Raw genomic sequence first — 21260 nt, 5'->3', positions numbered from 1 at the left:
TTGAGTAAAGGGTATATATATATATAAATGTAAAATAAAAGATAACATTTTTAAAAATGAATATATTTGGGGGCTTGACAAATTAGTTGTAGGTGCTTGCAGTTACCAGAGTTATTTTGAATAAAGTTTGGCATTCATCTTCCATTCCTGGAGTGAACACTGGTGAATTTATCTTTTGGTTTCAGGTGATCTCATCTTCACTATCCCTCCATGCACTTTTGTAAGCCTCATCTTCCAGTTTCTCTAGAAGACACACACAAGACAAGGCCATCACTCTGCTTTCCCCAGGAACAGCCAGTCACTCAGAATCCAAGGCTCCATGAGCTAGGAATGGGTGTCTCCTGCACCTAGGCCCTGCTGGAGGGCGCAGCTTCCCCTGCAGTCAGCAGGCAAGCAGGAAGAGCCTCGGGTTTGATGCGCTCCTGGGTCAGTCTCAGTGTTCCACCTTTGTCAAGTGTTCCACCTCAGTGTCCCACCTCATCGTCGTCTTCACCTCAGCCCTCTTTCAGGATGTTAAAGAGGCTCTCTGGACTACTCACTCCCAAGAGCTAGAAGGCATTCCCTAGCCAAGCTCCTTTAAGACCCATTATTTTTTTGTTGTTGTTGTCTAGGGGATACTGAATGGCAGCTTTACCTTCTCCCTTCTCACCTTCCCTGGGGTGACAGGACAGGATCATGGGTGCCTCCTTATGTCCTAATATAAGACACCATATGTCCTATGCAGGATCAGCAAGGTACTGGTTATGTAGGCCAGCATTAGCTGTCTCTGTACTCTGACTGATAACAGGAAGAGGTGGCAAAGTCTAGAAGGAGTGGTTGTTATTGTGCTCTGACATTTCTCCAGGCCCCTTCTTGTGGGCAAAGTCAAGGAGGATGTTTCCTCTTTCAGCAAGATAAGAAAATGACTCATAAAGGACCCCTCAGAGTACCTGGGGGGTCTCTGGTTTGTGATTGACTTGAGCAATCTAAAGGCAAGAGATTGAGGCTACTGCCCTAAGGTGGCAGAAGAAGAAAGCAAGAGCAGGAGTGAGAGAAGAGGGAGCTGCCCTTTCACTAAGATCATTATTGGGACAATTGGTGAAACTTTAATAAAGAGTGCACACTGTTCCTGGGAGGGATTGGCTTAGAGACATCACTTGAAGGGCTTCATCCAAAGTGGAAGGTGCCAGATGGTTCACCAGCGGAGAGGGCTGAGGAAGTCTGGGGGTCAAATTCTTGGAGTTGGCAGCTGCTAGCTGGAGGAGACATGGCCAGAGATGAGGTTTAGAACAGAGAGTTTCTGTGGCGCCCAACTAAGAGGCCCATGAAAAAAATTGTCTGCTCAGAGCTTCGTGAGGCTCAATGAACAGCAACACCAGGTTACGCCAGGGCTGGTCCTCTCAGACTGTCTTTCCTCCCATCTCCTCTTCCACGTATTCCAGAAGGAAACCAGGGAAAGGGCAAAAAGTCAATCTCTTCTTCCCTCTTTCCCTGGAAACCTCTCAGACTGGGACAACCCTGGTGGCAAAGTGGGTAGGGTGGGGAGAGGAGCAGACAGGAAGTAGAAAGCCTACGTAGCCGGTGTCTCAGTAACTCAGGGGAAAGATGATGAGTGGCTGAGCTAAGCAGCAGCGGTGGAAATGGGGAGGAAGATAGATTTGAAAGAACTTAAAGGGGTAAAAGGGAAAGCTTAACTTTGAAACTTTGAAATGAGAAGTTCTGATTTTATTCTGAACTGAACACTTACATTCCTGACATTAGGCTTTTTTGGTAACTAAAAGTGACTGAGCAAGCAGTAGAGTCTATTTGCAATTTCACTTAGGGCTGGGGGAGAAGTGGTCCCAGAGCAGGGAAAAAGGGCAAGGAGACTGAAAGACATTGTCTTGTACCCACAGAATTCTGTATATGCAATAAAATGGCTGATGTGGGCATTTGGCTCCTCCTCCTCCGAGTTTCCTTCCTCCTCCCACCAGGTCCCCTCCTTCTGAAGTCCTTTTTGTCTCCAAGACCAACCTGTGTCCTTCTCTGCTCAGCAAAGATTCTCCTTTGGGGTTTCCCCAGTGGCACAGAGGTTGAGCGCTGGGCTGCGAAGCTGCCCGCAGCCTCTGCAGCACCTGTTCCATCCTTGGCCGCCAGCGAGGGTCACACATGGTGGGCAGACCTCTTCTGCCACACCCGCTGCTCCCCTCAGCAGTGTACTTCGTCAGTCTGCCTGCTCTGCTCTCCCCTCTGGTTCTGGTGAATTCTTTCACCCTCCTGCGCTTCTGACTATACCCAGTGCTTGTATGAATAAATAAATAAAAATCTTAAAAAAAAAAAAAAAAGAAGGTTCTCCTTTGTTTCTCTTCTGGAGCCAGCTTGCTGTTGCTTTGAGACTAAACCCCCAACCAGTTTTTTCACCTGCAAATACCTTGGAAGCTACACAGAAATTACTCTCACTCTCTGGAGTGACTGCATCTGAGAACCGGGCTCCCTCATCCTATCACCACTGGTAAAAATGCCCACTGGGCAACAGAGCTTTCTAGGGTGTACTGGAGGGTGTGAGCACCATACCCAGGCAGCAGCAGTTCAACTCTTCAATGCATTAGCTGTCTTACCTGTAGAAGTCTTTCACCCTCTCTGTGCTCAGAGGCATCTATAAAATGGGAATAACAGCAGCAGCATCAACAAACAATGATACTATCAGTCTCTTCAGGTCCACATGGAGAGTCTGGCACAGAGAAAATGCTCAATACATGGTACTATTAGTTCCTATGTTTTGCCAGAATTTAAAGATACTTTATAAAGAAGTTCCCCTTGGACTTGCATTGCTGAGTCTTTCTCTTCATTGATGTTTTCCCTGCCCGAGCTTTGCTGCAAGGGCCTTTGGACCAACATTATAGCCAGTTTCTTTCTAATTCCACCCAAGTCTCCTTTCTCTTGTCTCAGAGACTAGAAGAACTCAAAGGCATCATTTACCCGATCAGCACTCCATTGTTGTCCCATGGCACTGAGGAGGGAGTTAGGGGGTGACATGTCCATGTCTAGTGTGTCCTGAGTGCAGCCAGATGGGTCTCCAGCCCCTTTCTCCTTTGCTGACCACTGAGGTAGAAATTCCAATGTGTGCCAAGCAGGTGAAAGACAGGGTCCTCGGGCTCAGGAGACTAGCTATGTATGCACAGCATGAAAATCAGCTGGGCCAGGACCTCAGGTCCTCTGACTTGGTTCTCATCAACCGGATGAAATGTATCTCCAGTGCTCATGATGAGTGGACAAATATGCCCAGAAGAAGGCAAAAACTTCCTGAGCAAAGAGTAGAAGAAACAAGTGTAGGATGTTCGGGCTTTTCCAGTTTTCTCTTCAGACCCGTTGCTTATCAGACTGAAAAGTGCAGAGGAGATGACATGAACATATCACCGGGGTGAGGGATGCTGAGGAACAGCTGAATTCAGTCCAGTCTTAGAGCATAGATTTTTCCCTGCTCCAACATGTGGGCCTTTAATATCCAACTCCAAGAGCTTAGCAATGTGAAAATATTGTCAACAGAGGAGCTGGAGACTTTAGGAGAAAAATTTGCCTGTATTTTTAGTCACATCCTGGGGATGGTCCTGTCTGATCTTGAGGCATATTTTTAAAAGTATATTTGGAGTATTCAGCAACATATTCTGAGTATTTAAAACCTTCCCTCACCTTCTAGCTCTCCAACTTTATCAAAAAGAAAAATGCTGAGGGTCTCCCCTGGTGGCGCAGGTGGTTGAGTGCAGCACTGTGAGGCTATCCCAAGCCTTTGCAGTGTGGGTTTGATTCCGGCCGGCTGGCGAGAATCCCACATGGCGAGGCAGACCTCTCCTGTCTCACCTGCTGCTCCCCTCAGCAGTGTGTTTCACTCAGTCTGCCTGTTCTGTCTCCACTCTGCGTCTGGTGAATCCTCTCACCCTCCCGCACATCTGACCTGTATCCCGGTTCTTGTATGTGTGAATAAATAAATCTTTAAAAAAAAAAAGAAAAAGAAAAAAGAAAAATGCTGATCGATTTAGAGGCTATTTGTACACTGTAATTGCATAATGCTTAATATACAAGTGGTACTCTGAAGTGATGAATGGGGAAATCACATTGTCAGGGACCAAAGGAACTGTCTTCCCACCATTCCACCGGAAATAGTTCTGCCTATGATTGTATGGCCCTATGAAAATGACCTACACTTAAATATTAAAAAGCAAGCATATTTTTCTTCTTCTGATTTACCTGAAAGAAGGTAAAAAATAACCCAGGACCAGGAGACACCCCCTATATCACCATGTTATAGGCTGGTGGGTGCTGACTCAAAACTTTTCTAGAATTAGTTTCCAGTTACAGGACTTAACTTATTAAAAGGCAATGCAGTTTTCCTGCCTCAGCCACTATGAAGCAAGTCAGTGTATAGGTAAAAATAACTGAATGGGTTAAAAACTAGTGAAGAAATCGGAAAAGACAGAGTAGTAAGTGGTTCCTCATCGGAATGTAAAGGGGTAAAGAAAGGAATGATATCCTTTAAACACATTCATGAATAATTTGAGGAAGGAAGTAAAGTGCAAGTTTGTGCATGATGCAATATTGTTTGAGTTACTAAACATTATGAAGAAATGAGAGGAACTCTAGATGAATTAAAAACAAAATGCAAAAGCTGTAAAGGGAGATTTAACAGCCTTCTTATAGTTGTAGTTTTTATGTAGTTTTTATTTTCTAATTATTTCACATTAAGGAAACATTGAGTCTGCTAAAGATCTTTGCAAAGCAGGCCAGTCTTAGTAAAAGATTATTAATGTCCCTAAATGTTTATTAGAGCTAGAGTAATTAGGAATGGCTTCAGATCAAGAAAAAAATGGAGTTTCTAGGTTTTTGTAGACAGTATCATTCTGAAGTCTGTAATAAGAAGACTGCCTGTAAGGAAAAAAAGTGAAGGGTCACTTCAGGTAAAAATGTTTTCATGCCTCTAGTATTTATTAATGTAGTTACAGACTTGTGGTTAAGCTAGTGAAAAAGAAGGGATGTTAGGAGAACCTGATACACATATGGATAATTTAAAGGAAGGAGCAAGCCTTTAGAAAACTAGCTTTTTGTTTCAAATTAGAAGATGTTATTTAAGTTTCCCATTTTTCTTTTAAACATTTGGGCAGGTAGGAGAAAGAATAATAAATATAAATCAGAATTTTCAAAAGAAGAAAACTTCAGCTCTGTGGAGTGAGGGGAATTAACATGATCCAATCAACTCATTCAATAGATATTTATTGAGGGGGGGTTAAGGAAAAAAATCGAGGAAAAGAGATAAACAAGTGCACAGACACATATAATTTCAAGTAGAAAACAGTTAATGATGCACAATACCACAAACGTGTACAAATAAAAGCCTCTGTGTTTGAGAGAAAGACAGATGAGGCCCCACTGTTAGTGAAGAGGCCCAAGCTCAACAGTCAGGCTGCTGGGAATAGAGTTTCCGTGTGGCTGACCAGAGATAAGAGCAAGGTAGGCTTGGTCCAGTTCCAACGCTGAAAGCTTGGCTGAGAACTTAGAACTTTATTCTTTAGTCATTTCTAGCTTCTTCATGACTGAGAGTGTAGCTTGCTGGCCTTTTGAAGGGATGAATGAGCCATTAATGTTCTTTTGAGTTGATAAGTGACAGACTCCAGTTTTTGCTGAGCAAGATTAAGTGGTGCGTAGGAGGAGTGGGAGGGATGGGGATGGGTTATAAAAGCACGAGGCAACATTTCCTGAGTTAATCCTACTACATGCCCAGCATTCCACTAGATGCTTCACACACATGTTCTCAGGGATTATTTAATCCTTATAATAACTCTTTGAAGAAGGAAAACTAAGTATACTGTTGAAAAAACAAGTTCAGAAGGGTTAACTCAACCAAATGTCACACTTGTAAAGTGCTAGAATCAGGCTGCAATCCAAGTCTGCCTGTCTCATAAGCTTGTGGGTTTATAAAAAAAAAAACACACAAAAACCCAACATTTTTGACACTATTCAAATAAGGATGGTTTTAACAAGGACAATGACAAGGAATGGGAAGGGAAAGAGAAAAAAATTCAGCAGTCAGGGCCTCCCTGCTGGCGCAAGGGGTTAAGTCTCAGCACTTTGAAGCTATCGACAGCCACTGCAGCACAAGCTCCATCCCCTACCAGGGAGATACCCACATGGCGCAGCAGACCTCTCTTGTTTCGCCCGCTGCTCCCCTCAGCAGTGTATTTCAGTCAATCTGTCTGTTCTGTTCCCTGTTCTGTCTCTGGTGAATCCTCTCACCACCCCCGCACCTCGGGCCTGTACTCCAGTTTTTGTATGCATAAATAAATAAATCTTTAAAAAAAAAATTCAGCAGTCAAAAAGATGTATCAACTAAAAACAGCATGGGGACCAAGGATTATAGTCAAAAATTCTAGCCCAGATAACTGAATAATGCTGTGAACTTCAAATTTGGAAAGGAAGTTGGGGAATTAAGCTTTGGACTTACTGCCTGAAATGGCAGCAAAATGTTTGTAAGAAGAGAGTTACACTTTCTCCAACATGTGTAAGTTATAAAATGGTCAAGCAGAACACACACAAAGGCATCACTCCACAGCGACTGACACCTATTAAGGCCGTCTTCTGCCCTTTGCACAAGTGATCTCCACTGTCGGCATGCTTCTGTCTCCCTCCTTGTTCACTGCTCACCCCTCAGGTCCATTTCCCAGGAAGACCTTCCCTGAACCCCCAGTTTCCTCACCTCAGTTATTTTCTCCCAATGCCTCTCTCCTTTACTATGCCTCCCCTAGACTGAGCTGTAGGAGGGCTGGGTTGCTTTTTACCTGGACATTCAGGCTGTCACTAAGTCCGACCCTCAAAAAATACTTGTTGACAGACTGATTCCCATGTTGCCCTGCAAAAGAACTACCCTGCCCTGTTAAGTCACAGTTTCTGCCTTCTTAAGGGCAGTTGCAGTCAACAACCTCAAGACCAGGAAATCATCTTTCTCATCACATACCAGGGTATTATTCATGCAGTTTACTCACTGTAAAGAGTTCCCTTGAAATAAATCTAACGACTAGTCACAGATACACCAATTTCTCAGTGTCCATCAGCTTCTTAAGAAGTCTTGCGGGGGGAGGTGGGTGAGATCCAACCCTTCTTTGCTCTATTTCTGAAATACAGAGCAGAGGCAAAGGCTTCAGAATTTCTCTCTGGGAGGGTCTCGGGGGCTTCACTCATGTTGTGATGGAGAACCACGGCCTTTTCTTCCAACCAGCTTTTGCGAACAGTATTACCTAAAAGTGAGGCTTTGTGTGCACTGTGTGGCTGGAGGTAAGGAACATGCGGCTATTATTGGGGGAGTTTCTAACGCACCTCTAGGGTCCTTTTGAATAAGGTAGTTTTGCGGTTCAACCGTCAAGTTTCATTTTATTTTCTTTCCACAGGGAGTTCCCTTGAGCTTTAAGGGCTGTGGAGGTCCGCTCGATGGGGGGCTGAACAGAAGGATTTCAGAATCTGGGCGAGCCAGGGGGAGATTTCTCTCAGCGGGGTTTCACGGCTACTCAGAGCCACACTGGGAGCACCCCGGGGTAGCGCCCGGCTCTCCCCGGGCAAAGAGCAGGAAAGCCCGGAGAGCTTTGCGCGCCGCGGGGGCCCGGGCCGGGCTCGGGGGCGGGAGGGCGGCGCCCGCGGGGCCCCGGGTGGGGCGAGGGCGGGGCCGCGGCGGGGCGGGGCGGGGCGGGGCGAGCCGGCGGGGCTGGGGCGGGGCCAGGCGCGCGGCTCGCCCTCGCCCAGGCCGCAGCCGGGCTCCGCCTCGCCGGGCTACGCAGGCGGCGGGGCTGCGGCACGGGCCGGGCAGCACCATGGCGGCGGCGGCGCCTGCTGCGGCGGCGGCTTCTCCCGAGGCGCCGGCGACGACTGCGACGGCAGAGCCCGGGGCTGGGTGCGAGGGCAGTTGCGAGGTCCGAGTGCTGCAGAGCCTGCGGGGCAAGATTTGTAAGCTGGGGCCGGGCTGAGGGGACAACCCCGGCGGCGGCGGCGGCGGCGGCGGCGGCGCGGGGCTGAGGGGGCGGCGGGCGCGCGGGGGTGGCGGCGCCGCGCCGGGCCGGGACCGCGGGACGCGGAGGGCCCTGAGCGGGGCTGGGCCGGGCCGGGCGCCCGCGGAGGGACCGCGCGGAGGGGGCGGGAGGGGGGTGTGTGAGGGGAGGCGGCGCCCGGACGGGGCGGCGTGGGCTGGGGCTGCCGGCGTCGGCGGGGAGTGGACGGCGGGGCGTTTGCCTGCGCGAGGGGCCGGAGGGCAGCGCCGCCGCGAGGGGCCGGGCTGTGGGGCGCGGCCTGGACGCCGGGGCGCCGGGGCCCGGGGCGCGGGCAGGGGGCGTGGGCCCGAGGCGTGAGGAGTTTCCGGCCGCCCGCGGACCAGGCCTCCGGGCGGCTGCGGACGCCGGGGAGCCTCCCCGCGGCGGGAGCCGGGCGGTAATTACGGGGAGGCGCGGCCGCGGCGGGGGGGAGGCGGCGGGCGGGGAAGTGGGGTGGCGCGGGAGGAGGGGGCTGCCCGTTTCCTGGGCTCACGCGCCCTGGAGAGGTTGAAAAAGGCGCCCTGAGCGGCAGGAAGCAGGCCCCGCGGGCTCGAGCGGGGCCGCGCGCGGTGTTTTCGAGCGGGCGCGCCGGGAGGGGCCGGCGCCGGACACCTGTGCTCGCCCCACCTCGCTGCGGCGGGACCTGAACTGAGAGACAGGCTGACTGCCCGGGACCCGGCAGGATGTAGTGGCTTCCTGTGAGCAGGTCTCAAAACAGTCATCTAGCCCGCACTCTAACCCACTTAATTCCTCTCCTTCTCTTGCATTTATTTAATTGTTACTTTTGTGGGCGAAGGGTGGTAGTTGACTTAATACAAATTTTTTTTTTTTGGGGGGGGCTCGGAGCTCTGAGCATTACTATGGATTGACCATTTGCGCTGTCATTTCGACATCTATTTTTTAAATGATCCTTTGGTATCAGATCGCTAATTTTTCCCCCCACAATAGTTTAATCAGAGAAGAGCCTTCCTCCTCCCCCCATCCCCACTGTTTGTTAAGATAAGCAGTAAAACTAATTTTTGGTTTTGTCAAAAAATAACCTCATAATCTTTATTCAGTATCCTCAGATTGGAAGCATGCTGCATGTTTCTTGTAAATAACAGTTATGAGGAATACTTTTTACTTCGTATAAAGGAAACCATGTTGCAGTAAAATGGCTTTTCTACACAGGATGTAAACTTGCCCTTTCCCTGAATAGAAATGTTAATTGAGCTTCGATTTCTTCCACTTCGCTGTTTTCAAGTTGCCCTCCACCCCCTTTCAAGTGTTTAGGATTTTATTAAACTTCAGAAGCAAACATCTTCAATTTTCTTACCTTTTTATTCCCAGAAGTTGTCCTGTGCTCTTAAGAAAGAATAGTTTTTAAAACCTGGAAAATAACACCAGAGAAGTAGATCTTGTCTAAGTTCCCAACATTGACGTTACCTGCTAGGTAGAAAATCTTCTCAGAAATCAGATTAAGTCATACACTTAATATGCATATAATTAATTTTTGGGAACACTATAAATGAGTCAGAGTTCCTGCTTTGATCCAGTTTTCCAAAATTTTACCACTTTTTATTTTAGTGTCACTTGATACTAGGTACTGATTTACATAGCTGCAGGTTATACCGTGGGACTATGTATGCATAACTTGGAAAGGAGAGTTAGGGTTGGGCTGTTTCCAGTAGGACTTAGTTGCCCTGCACTTTCACCTGCTTCTTGGCAAAGATATCATAGTAGAGATATCACTGTGAGTGAAACTTGAGCCTACAAATAAAACAAAAACTTTGTTTCTATGGCTTAGAGCAACCCCACTATCCAAGCTTGGAGATTGATCATCCAGTTGCTGGAAATGTTATTGTTTTAGCTATAGTTGAAATATTGCAGTTGTTATCTCCGTTTCTTGCTTTTTGAGTTGCTCAACTGATAGATCAGGTTGTGGAGTGTCTGCTTCATAACAAAATATGAGTTATATATGAAACTCCCTCTCCTGCCTTCCTCTCCACTTTGCCCTCCTTTTGGCTGGTGTAATCCAGAGCTACTTGACCTTCAAAACTGTGAAGAGATGTTGTTTTCTGTTTCTCTGAAACCAACTTGTGGATTTTGCGGGGTGGGGGGAAGTTTAGAAGAATCATTAGCTGGTCCCAGAAATGGGAAGATAGTGGTTCTGACAATGAAGATATTAAGCAGCTTGGGGGTGGGGAAGGGGTAACCATGTCAACTTCACTTTCCTAGTACTGGGAGATCTGGGAGGAAAGCCTGGTAGTGCCCACTAGCCTGGAGATGAGCAGGCAGATTCCAAGCTGCTGATTCTAAGAGGCTCTGATCTGGAGAATTAGAGACCCATAAGGCTGAAAGTGAACCTGAAAGGAAACATCTTTTTTCCTGGACTTAGGAAGTACTTTCAACTCCAAATCATCTCTAGGAAAAAAAAAAGAGAGAGAGAGAGAGAGAGAAAGAATGGATTGTTTTAAGTACCCTTTAAAGTTTCAGAGATAATGCTCCACAAATCCCTTCTTTAGGGGTTTCATCTCAGTATTTACTAATTTTCCCATATACTTCACAAGGTGAATTATTCGTTTGAAAAACTATTTTGTGGTCAGTTTAAAATAACTGATATTAACAAATCCAGTGGGTTTGGTTGTTTTTTTTTTTTTTAAGATTCATTTATTTAGCATGGAAGAACTGGGGTGTAGTCCATAGTGGTGATAGCACTAAGACTTAACCCCTAGGCCACCAGGGAGGCTGCAACAAATCCAGTGTTATCGACAATATTTTGTCTTACATACTGATCCCCAACCTTGAGGTCATTTTAGTGTGCCAGTAAACCATGACAGTTAATGGTCTTCCTTAATTATATTCAAGAGGCATGTTTGATTGTTGGACATACTGGAATTGTCTTGTGAACTCTTGATAAGGGAAAATAAGGATGTAGTTCAGATGCCATCCTTTGGTGTGAACTCCTGTGCACTGAATAGCAGGTATGCTAGTATACCTGAAGCACTTTTGCATGGCCCTCAACCCCCAAAATACCATCCCTACACACATAAGCAAATGAAGGGAGTTGGGCTTTCTCCTTTATACCTTAGGCTTCATATTGTTATTTTGTAATGACTTCCCTTGTGGTTACTTCTAGTGAAGTTTACTCTCATCCAGTTAAATTAAGTTGTAAAAATGTTGCTGAAAGAGCTCATGCCAGGGTTTACTTGCTCCAGGGAGATCAGATTGATAAGAGAACCAAATCTGAAGATTTGTGTGAATATTGAGATGTTGGTAGTTTGAGATCTGTTGAAACCGTGATGTGTTCCAGAACTCACCTGGTTTCTCTGATGTCTTCAGACAAGGAATAACCTAGTGCTAGTGGCATAGTATTATCTGTGGGATGTATGGTTAAGTGCTTGAGTTTATAGAGTCTTTGCCAGGTTAGTAATCCAGACTTGAGTCTTTTTTTTTTTTTTTTTAAGAGGCACATATTTTGTTTGTTTGTTTGTTTGTTTGTTTATACATGCACTGGGTACAGTCAGAAACACGGGAGGGTGAGAGAATTCACCAGAGCCAGAGCAGGGAGCAGAGCAGGCAGAAGGACCGAAGTACACTGCTGAGGGGAGCAGCGGGCGCCATGTGGGACCCTCCTCCGGTGGCAGGGGAGCAGCCGGGGATAGAACCTGCGCCGCAGAGGCTGCGGGCAGCTTCGCAACCCAACGCTCAACCGCTGCGCCACCGGGGAGGCCCAGACTTGAGTCTTAATTTAATCTCTAGCTTTTGTGAACCTGTGTGTGCCTTTGTAGTCCCCTGTGTAAATTGGGAATAGTAAAAACACCTTTCTCACAAGATCATATTAGGATTAAATAAATCTGGGCCTCCCCGGTGGCGCAGCAGTTGAGCGCTGGGTTGCGAGGCTGCCCGCGGCCTCTACAGCGCCGGTTGGATCCCCGGCCACCGGGCGAGGGTCCCAAGTGGCACGCAGACCTCTCCTGCCGCCCGCTGCTCCCCTCAGCAGTGTACTTCGTCACTCTGCCTGTTCTGCTCCCCGCTCTGGGTCTGGTGAATTCTCTCACCCTCCTGTGCCTCTGACTGTACCCAGTGCTTGTATAAATAAACAAATCTTTAAAAAAAAAAAGATTAAATAAATCCTCTTCTCCAATCATTTCTCTAATACCCCTAGGAGCTGGATCAGACATGGACCATCTCAAAGGAGGAATGGAGTAGGAGATAAAAACTAATCTTTGTCTGATGTTCTTGTCCAACATGTACTGGCATTTCCTGGTATACAAAGCTGATTAAAATCAAAAGACCTGTAGTCTTAGTTTCATACATTGTTAATTATTATTCATGTAACTTAAAGTAGTTCACTTAGCTTTGAGGTTATCTTCCTCATCTTTAAAATGGGAATAATGCTTCATCACTAGCCATTTTGTACATATTGTTCCCTTTGCTTAGGTGTGTCTTTTTTCTTTCTTCTACCCCATATTTATGTCAGGGAACTCCTACTCATCTTTCAAAAGCCCACTCCAAATGATCTCCAGACCAGACCCGCCTTTGGGGTACCACCATCCACATTGCCAGGGAAAAGGTATTAGGCTTTCCTATTGCTGAGGAATCAGAATTATATGTCTATTTCCTTATTAGAGCATATTTCATAAACATATTTTACCTATTTCCACCATTAGATGGTGAGCTCTTCCAAGGTATTGTTCATTCTTTTCTTTTTCTTTTTTAAAAACTATCCCAGTGTCTTCTCTATGCCTAGATCTGAATAGGCCTGTAGAAAATGCCCTGCCTCATTGTTATCCTGAGGATCTGAGATACTTGATACGAAAATGCTTTTTAATTTTACGGCTAAACAAACAAGAAGATGATAGTATTATTAAGAAAAAACTACATGGGCATGTGGCAGGGTGTTCATCTTTTTTCAAAATCACAGTGCTAACTGAGCTTAGGTTTGAACTAATGCCGAAGTTGCCTCGTTAGGAAAAGGATTACATTTTTCTAAATGCTCTGATTGGTTATTATTAGGGGATTTTAATAATGATACCTGACCATATTCCATAAATATTGTTACTAATTGGTTCTGAGACCAGAAAAGAAAAACTTCATAATTAAATGTACACATTAAATGTTTTTGTCATTTGTCATGGCAAGTTTGAATTTTTTGTAATAAAATATGTATCAAAGCATTTTATTGATGATGCAGCATGTGGAGGGAGATTAAAGTTCATTCATGCCAAGAATTCATTCTTACCAGATACTTGAAATGAGATAAGTTATTAAATAGAATAATAGAAAAAGAAGGATTTAGAAAGGGTTTGTTCATGCTAAGAATTCGTTATTGTGAAAATGTGAAATGAGATGATGAGTGATTTAGCATGGAGAAAGAATCCATCTTTCAGATGGATAGAAATTAGAGAAAAGGGTTCTTTGTGAAAGTTCACAGAGCAGTCTGCTAATCATTTGCTCTGAGGAAGACAGGAGGTAAACCTCAATGAGTTCATAGAGCTGGTTTTTTTTTGTCTGTTTTTTTTTTAAACTTAGAACTCTGAATAGTCCTCTTAAGAGAGTGTAGAACTAATGTAGCTGGAATAAAACTATGGTTTTATCCTTTAATCATAGATGTTAATCCTATTTCCTTGTTAATATGTTTTATACTGTTGTTTGATAATAATATCAGATTATATGTTTTATCTACTAATGAATTTCTGTGCTCTTTTTAGAGCTGCCAACAAAGTTTTGCAGGGTAGACATAATGTAAATTAAATTAAGAAACAATTTATCTTAAGAAATTACTTTGATATGTATATAGTTTTGTATGTCATTTTAATCATCAAAAATCCCTAGCTAGGTTAAAATACCTTAATGCCAAAGCAAATGCAAACATCCGTGAACTATAATTCACAAATTTATCACTGTGAACTTGGTTCTAAGAATCTCATTAGTGACAGGATGACTTTTGGGCAGATTCTTTAACTTTGCTGAGTTTCTTATTTTCTTACTTGTAAAAGGAGAGGTTTGGATGTTGTTTTCAACATCCCTTCTTTGATTATTGCTTTCTAACTTGAACCATTTTCCTTAAGGCAGTACATCAGATGCTTTTATTTTAATGCATAAATATATTTTCAAATACATACCTACTTTGTCCATTTGCTTGAAAATATTTATCTAAGATTGAATTCTAATTTTTTTTCCCCTGTGACCATTAATTTATTCAATGGTACATGATAGGTAATAGTGTTTGTTAGGGCACTCACCCACTGGGCTGTAAATTGAGCCTATCCTGTGAATGATATCAAAAAGATCCTTACTAGTTTATCCTAAAATTTCTAGTAGGCAGTAGTTGTTTTAAGACACCTGTATTCTTAGAGAATTATAGAAGTTTAGAGCTGGAAGGTGGAGAACATGTCTTGTTCTGGATCTTCGCTTTATAAATGAAGTTGATGCTCATTGAAAACTATCTATTACGCAGTTGTTGGAACAGTTCGATAGGTGTTGTGCGCTGGGCCATTACTATCAAAAATCTTTCAAAAATGCTCTGCAGGGTGAATTCATTCTGATGAATGTTGCAGTTGTATTGCGTTCATTATATACAGATTATACTCCCTATCTGGTGATAGAACCAGAAGTATTCATAGATTTTCAGTGTGCCATCTTAGACACTCTCCTCTGTACCTTCCTTCTTAGGAACTTTGTGGAGTTGTTAGGATTAGTGATGAGACTGTGGTTGTGACTTAGGTGGAGATTGAGCCTAGATGTTTACCTACTTACAGCGTGCATTAATTTAGCTGTTTTCAGTCTTGGCTGCCCATCAGTGTTATCTTAAAAAATTCTGATGCACAGGCTCTACTGCAGAACTACTAAATCAGAATGTCTGGTGATGTACTGAGATATCTGTAGGTTTAAAAGTTCACAGGGGCAGCTATAGTAGTAAATATCTGTGTTTGCCAGTTGAACAGAATATTCACAAACAACCTGAAAGTTGTTATCCTGCTATGCATGACTATTTAAAAGATACCAGTAGAAAGTTTGGTATGATCATAGTGAAGTTTACATTTGTTTGCTTAATTTTCAAAAGCTTTATTTTATTCATTTGAATAGGTTATTCTAATACCTGGTATAAAATTTAAAAGGTAGACATTGAGAAGTAAGTTTACTTGGGCCTCCCCGGTGGCGCAGCGGTTGAGCGCTGGGTTGTGAAGCTGCCCGCAGCCTCTGCTTCGCCGGTTCTATCCCCGGCTGCTCCCCTGCCACCGGAGGAGGGTCCCACATGGCGCGCAGACCTCTCCTGCCGCCCGCTGCTCCCCTCAGCAGTGTACTTCGGTCCTTCTGCCTGCTCTGCTCCCTGCTCTGGCTCTGGTGAATTCTCTCACCCTCCCGCGCTTCTGACTGTACCCAGTGCTTGTATAAATAAATAAATAAATAAATAAATAAATCTTAAAAAAAAAATTCAGAAAATCTTAAAAAAAAAAGAAAAGTAAGTTTACTTCTCTTGTTCCCTAGCCATTCCCTCTACAGAAACAAACATTACAAGTTTCTTGTGTTTCCTTACAGATTATTTAAGCATTTACAGACATAAATGTGTAAATACTAATCTCTCTCAGCAACATGTAAATTGTCCACTTTATTTTATTTACATCTGCTTTTTAAAGCTTAACAATAGTAGGTTGAAGATCTTTATCCACATGTATAGGAAGCTGCCTCATTTTTTTTATAGCTACATAATACTGCATCACCTATGTATACCAGAATTTATTTAACCAGTTCTTGCTGATGGTCAGTTTGGTTGTTTCCAATCTTTGCTACTACAAACATTACTGCAATAAATGACCTTTTATGTGTATCATTTTTAATAGGAGTACATGTGTCCATGTGTAGGATAAATTCTTAGATGTTAAAAGTTGATGAATTGAATATGTGCATTTTTATTTTGGAAAGACAATACCAAATTGCTTTTTTTTTTTTTAAAGATTTATTTTTATTTATTTATACAAGCACTGGGTACAGTCAGAAGCGCAGGAGGGTGAGAGAATTCACCAGAGCCAGAGTGGGGAGCAGAGCAGGCAGACTGACGGAAGTACACTGCTGAGGGGAGCAGTGGGTGGCAGGAGAGGTCTGCTTGCCATGTGGGACCCTCCTCCAGTGGTGGCCAGGATCCAACCAGCACTGCAGAGGCTGCGGGCAGCTTCACAACCCAGCGTTCAACCGCTGCGCCAACGGGGAGGCCCCCCAAATTGCTTTTTATGGAGACTATAGCAGTTTGTGCTCCCACCAGCAATGAATGGATGCCTATTTCTTCACACCTATGGAATGTGTATTTTAGAACTTCTTGATCTTTGCTGGTCTGTGAGATGAAAAGGAACATCTAATTTGTAGTTTTAATTTGCACTTCTTCTAAATGAACTTGAAAACCTCTGCATATTTTCTTTTTTTTGGGGGGGTGAACTTCCCTGTTTTTTTTTCCTTCATTCTTTTTATTCTACTGGATTATCAGTCTTCTTGCTGGTTTGTGGGAATGTTTTATGCAGTGCAGAAGGTAGCTTATTTTTAGTGCAAAGACTTAAAAGTTTATATGCTTAGGTTGATAAGTTGATTGTGAGAGTCAATGAAGGCAGATTGTTGTTGGTTTCATCTGCTTATATAATGTCTGATTTTAAAAGAGATGGAAAAAGAACTATACAAGGAAAAGTGAAGACTTATAAGCAGGAGTTAAAAAATGAAAGACTGAACCTATTTGCAGCATATCCTACCCCCCCCCTCAAAAAAAAAAAAAAAAAGAGAGAAGCACTTATTCTGTGCCAGGCACATTAAAGCAATTTATATGAATTTACTACTTTAATACTAACAGTAACTCACGTAAGTACAGTTATTATCCACCCTTTAAGATGAGGACACTGAGGCATAAAATAACCAAGTAACTTGACTAATTAGATAACTAGTGAGTGGGAGAGCTGTCATTTAAACTGGGCAGACTAGCTCGACTCCATCCTGTTTTTCTCAACCTACTATGTTATACTACCTATTTGTTGGTGTCCAATATATAAAAAATTAAAACAAATTGTCATGAGAGGAACCAATGTAATATTACTAGGTAAACTTTGCACTTAACCCCAAAATATCAGCTCAACTCTTCATATTTGTTTATGTTGATATGAAGCTATATGACATAATAATTTCACTAATAAATACAGATGCCTACCTAAAAATATTCTTTTTTATAAATTAAAAAAAAGGAAAAGGCCATTAGAAAAAAATAGAATATGAGTAGAGGTACAGTACACATAAGAACATATACCAGTATGGTTGACTCAAAATCAGTCGAGGAAATACAAATTTAAAAAAAATCACTAGTATGTGGGGGAAAAAAGAAAAATTTGTTAATTTCAGTATTTGGTGAAGGTGTAGGGCCCAGAGACTTTCCTCAATATTGCTGTGAATTCAAATTGATATAGCATTGCTAGAGAGCATTTGGCAATATCTGTAAGAAATTTAAGCATACCTTATGCATTTCTGCTTCTACATACCTCCCCTACAGAGTCACTTGTACACTTGCAGAAAAGGATGTACAAAGATGTTTACTATTGTAAACATTTTTAGTAAGACAAAAGGACAAAGTGATTTAAGTGTTCATCTGTAGAAAATGGTTAAACAATAAAAGCTTCATATATCAATACATACTCTATACCAGCTAAAAAGAATAAAGTACTTCTATGATACGAAAGACTTTCAAGACATTGTTGAGTAAAAAAAGCAAATTATTAAGTGAAGTATGTGTTGTATGTTTTCTATGTATTTTTTGTTTTCTACACATGTATGGGGAAATGCATAGGAAGTGGTTTGAAAAGACGTACATTGTTTACCTCAAGGTGGACAAAGCGAATTAGCTTTATTTATAGTGGTTTATTTTCCTACAGATTATATTTATGTATTATCCATGTTATCAAAAATACTATTTGTATACCTGAAATTGATACAATATTAGTCTTCGACTGAGCCTCTGTCTTGCTCTTAACTTTTCCTTACTGTCCTACAAAAATCAGTGCAACTAAATGTTAAAAGTTTGGTGATAATTTGAGTGCATATAGAAATAAAGTCAATTTTTCTGTCAGGTTTTTTTGGTAACTTTTGATAATAATTTCAAACAAAATTTGTGAGAATGATACAGCGAGTTCCCATATGCCTTGCCTATTTTAACCAATTGCTTATTTTCAAAACTGACTTTAAAAATGCAATGTTTTGTTTCAGGGGAATGTGGTAAAAAGATGTAGAATAATTTTGATCCTTTAAAAAACAGCAGTTGTGGGGCCTCCCTGGTAGCGCAAGGGGTTAAGCACTGCACTATGAAGCATTCCACAGCCTCTGCAGCACAAGTTCAATCCCCAGCCAGCCAGGGAGCAACCCACATGGCGCGGCAGACCTCTCCTGTCTCGCCCGCTGCTCCCCTCAGCAGTGTATTTCAGTCAGTCTGCCTGTTCTGTTCCCTGCTCTGTCTCTAGTGAATCCTCTCACCCGCCTCCCCACCGCATCTCTGGCCTGTACCCCAGCTCTTGTATGCATAAATAAATAAATCTTTAAAAAGAATACAGCAGTTATGAATAGTGCAGAACCTTTAGTTTTGAATTTCTATTTTATATAAATTTCCTTGGTGGGGAAGTATTGAGTATTTGTCCTTTACCAGGTACTATGCTAATACTTTGCAAATTATTTAATTCAATTCAGTGTAATGAAGAAAGTTGTTATTATTTCTGGTATAGCAAAAGAAAAGTTGGCAGGTTATTTGCTCAGGATTTTAAGGGTGAGTGCTGATTTTCAGATTTTTTTAACTACCAAGCTGCCTCTCAGATAATATTGGAAGGGACAGTGAGCACATTTCTTTATTCAAAAGGTGATAATTATCCTTAAATTGGCTACAGGCTAATGTCTATTCAGTAAAATTGAGAGTTCTAATTCTGTAAAAGTTTATCTCTAGTATCGTTTTGAGGAATTAACAAAAATGTTACTTTTTCTGCCTGCCTGCACTCTGCTCACCTGGGTTTATCTGTACTTGTGAATGTACTTGTGAATCATTCTAAAAAACACACACACACACGCACGTGCAGGCGGGCAGATGCATACATCTGTGCACACATGTGTGGGTGCTACGTCTTTATATCTAGGTGCCACTTTTATTTTTTCTTTAAACAGCTGCTCATAATGAGTTCCATTTTGTCTCCCTGGATGCCATTACCAGAAAATTGTAGCCATAGCCTGTGTGTTCTGGTCATGTTGTCCCTAGTTCAGCTACCTTTTATTTGGGAGTTTCATTTGCTTGCCATACTGACTCTCTTGGTTATCTAAGCTTCATGTGGCCAGAGGACCCACAGGTCTGTCCTGGAAGAAATTCCTACCAGAGTTTGGTTTGCTACTTGAGAAGGGGTCAGGAAGCTTAGGGACCAGCACATGTTCAAAACTGAAACCGGAAGTGGGCAAGGCAAACCACAGGAAGATCTTGTTGGTGACGTATATATAAAACCCATGGACGCTTCCTGGCAATACCTTGCGAAACTTGCCTTTTCATGTACAGTAGTTTCCTAACTTCTTGTTCTAGACTAAGCTTCAGTCAGAGGTGATTAATATGATAGCAGTATAGATAACTGTGTAATAGTTATTATGCATGTGACTTGCGTGAAACACCTGACCCCAAATTACGTTCTGCAGACGTTCCTGCTAAGGAGTCGCATCTTAAAATAGTAGGACATTTTTTGGAGAGTTCCCATGGAGTTATGCTTTAACTTTGACTTTATGCCTTGTCAAGAATTGTATGTCTAGACAAAATAGTCACTTATGTACCACAGCAAGGCTAACCACGGAAAAACTATGCTGGACTCCTGGAGTCCTTTGTCTACTCAAGTGCTTGCTCATTGATATTATCTTGTTACCTTGTTTTTAGGTACCTTGATGATCTGTAGAGCACTTTTTCACATAATAGAGTAGGAATGCAATGCAGTGCAACTTAATTATTCTGTACTTGTTTAACCTCCATGTCCCAGGTTAATATCTAGTTCATTGTTCTTAGACCAGATTTCTAATAGGAATTATTTACTATGTTGATTTTTCAACATTACCAGTTGAGTGGGATTTTAGAATCTTCAATTATATATTATTAAAGGTAACTTTTTAACCATTTACTGGGAGTAAGAAAAATTGACAGTCTAGATACCTGATCATGTTAGATTATACGTTGTAAAGTCCTACTTTTAGTGAATATTCCAGCAATAATCTATGCCTACTGGTGCCATTTCTCACTCTCTCACTAAATAACAACAAAGACATAACTTTCCAGTGATGCCTTCAAGGTGGCAACTAAAGAGATAAATAACAGTTGTATAACTTTTTTTTCTTCGGAAGTTCTTAGGTAGCTCCTCCCTTCTTGTAATTGTACTCATGGTACATTTTTTTTAATTTTATTTATACTTTTTTTATTTTCTTTTATATATTTTTACATCATTTTTCATTTTTGCACAATGTATAAATTTTCATCTTGGTTATATTCCCCATACAGTTCCCACCCCTCTTATTTTGACCTTAATCCCTTAATCCCTCCTTCCTCCCCCCCCTCCCGTTTTATAGTTGCTTGTTGATAATTAGTCTTTTTCCTATTTAGGTCCCTATTTAGGTTTTCTAGATTCCTGCTATGAGTGAGACCATCCTGTATTTTTCTTTTTCTTTCTGGCTTATTTCGCTGAGCATGATCCCTTCCAACTCCATCCATATTGCTGCAATTTGCATGAGTTTATCTTTTTTGATTGCTGGGTAATATTCCATGGTGTATATGTACCACATCTTCTTGATACAGTCATCTATTTTTGGGCATTTGGGTTGTTTCCATAGCTTAGCTGTTGTAAATAGTGCTGCTATAAACATAGGGGTGCAGGTGCTCTTTGGAATTGATGTTTCTGTGTCCTCTGGGTAAATAACACATGGTGCAATCTTAATGAGACTTTGGAAAGTTGTGTGATTATAGCAGCCCCCTTTTTCCACTGAGAAATAGAAAAATAAATGAACAAGAGAGAACTCTTGTGTAAGGAAGGTTTCTTTATCCTATACAAAGTGTGTTATGATAGGTATATAGAAAATCAAATAAATGATAATTGATAGTATAGTATGTTGAAAGCACAGTTTCTGCTACTTTTCTACTAATCACCTTACTTTCTGAGCCACAGCTTTCTCTTATATAAATTGTGAATAATAGCTTTTGTGTTCTTACAAAGATAGAGTGACTTGGTATAC

At 42.4% G+C, this 21260-nt stretch overlaps 1 protein-coding gene across 2 annotated transcripts in view; it reads left to right on the top strand.

The window, feature by feature from the left end:
• Window positions 1–7779: 7779 nt before the first annotated feature.
• The window catches only part of RASA2 (RAS p21 protein activator 2), a 117335-nt gene continuing 103854 nt past the window's right edge, over window positions 7780–21260 (top strand). The window contains exon 1 of one of the 2 annotated variants that reach the window (XM_037525867.2): window positions 7780–7941. In XM_037525867.2, coding sequence (XP_037381764.1) covers window positions 7809–7941 — 133 coding nt within the window. In that variant the 5' untranslated portion in view covers window positions 7780–7808. The remainder of the gene's footprint in view (window positions 7942–21260) is intronic. The other variant, XM_037525868.2, reaches the window with a different exon arrangement.

This window comes from Talpa occidentalis, unplaced genomic scaffold (genome assembly GCF_014898055.3).
Source record: "Talpa occidentalis isolate TD23 unplaced genomic scaffold, MPIMG_talOcc4v2.1 talOcc4.4, whole genome shotgun sequence".
Taxonomy (NCBI): domain Eukaryota; kingdom Metazoa; phylum Chordata; class Mammalia; order Eulipotyphla; family Talpidae; genus Talpa; species Talpa occidentalis.
Note: the sequence above shows the minus strand (reverse complement) of the source record. Positions and strands in the feature narration are given on the sequence as shown.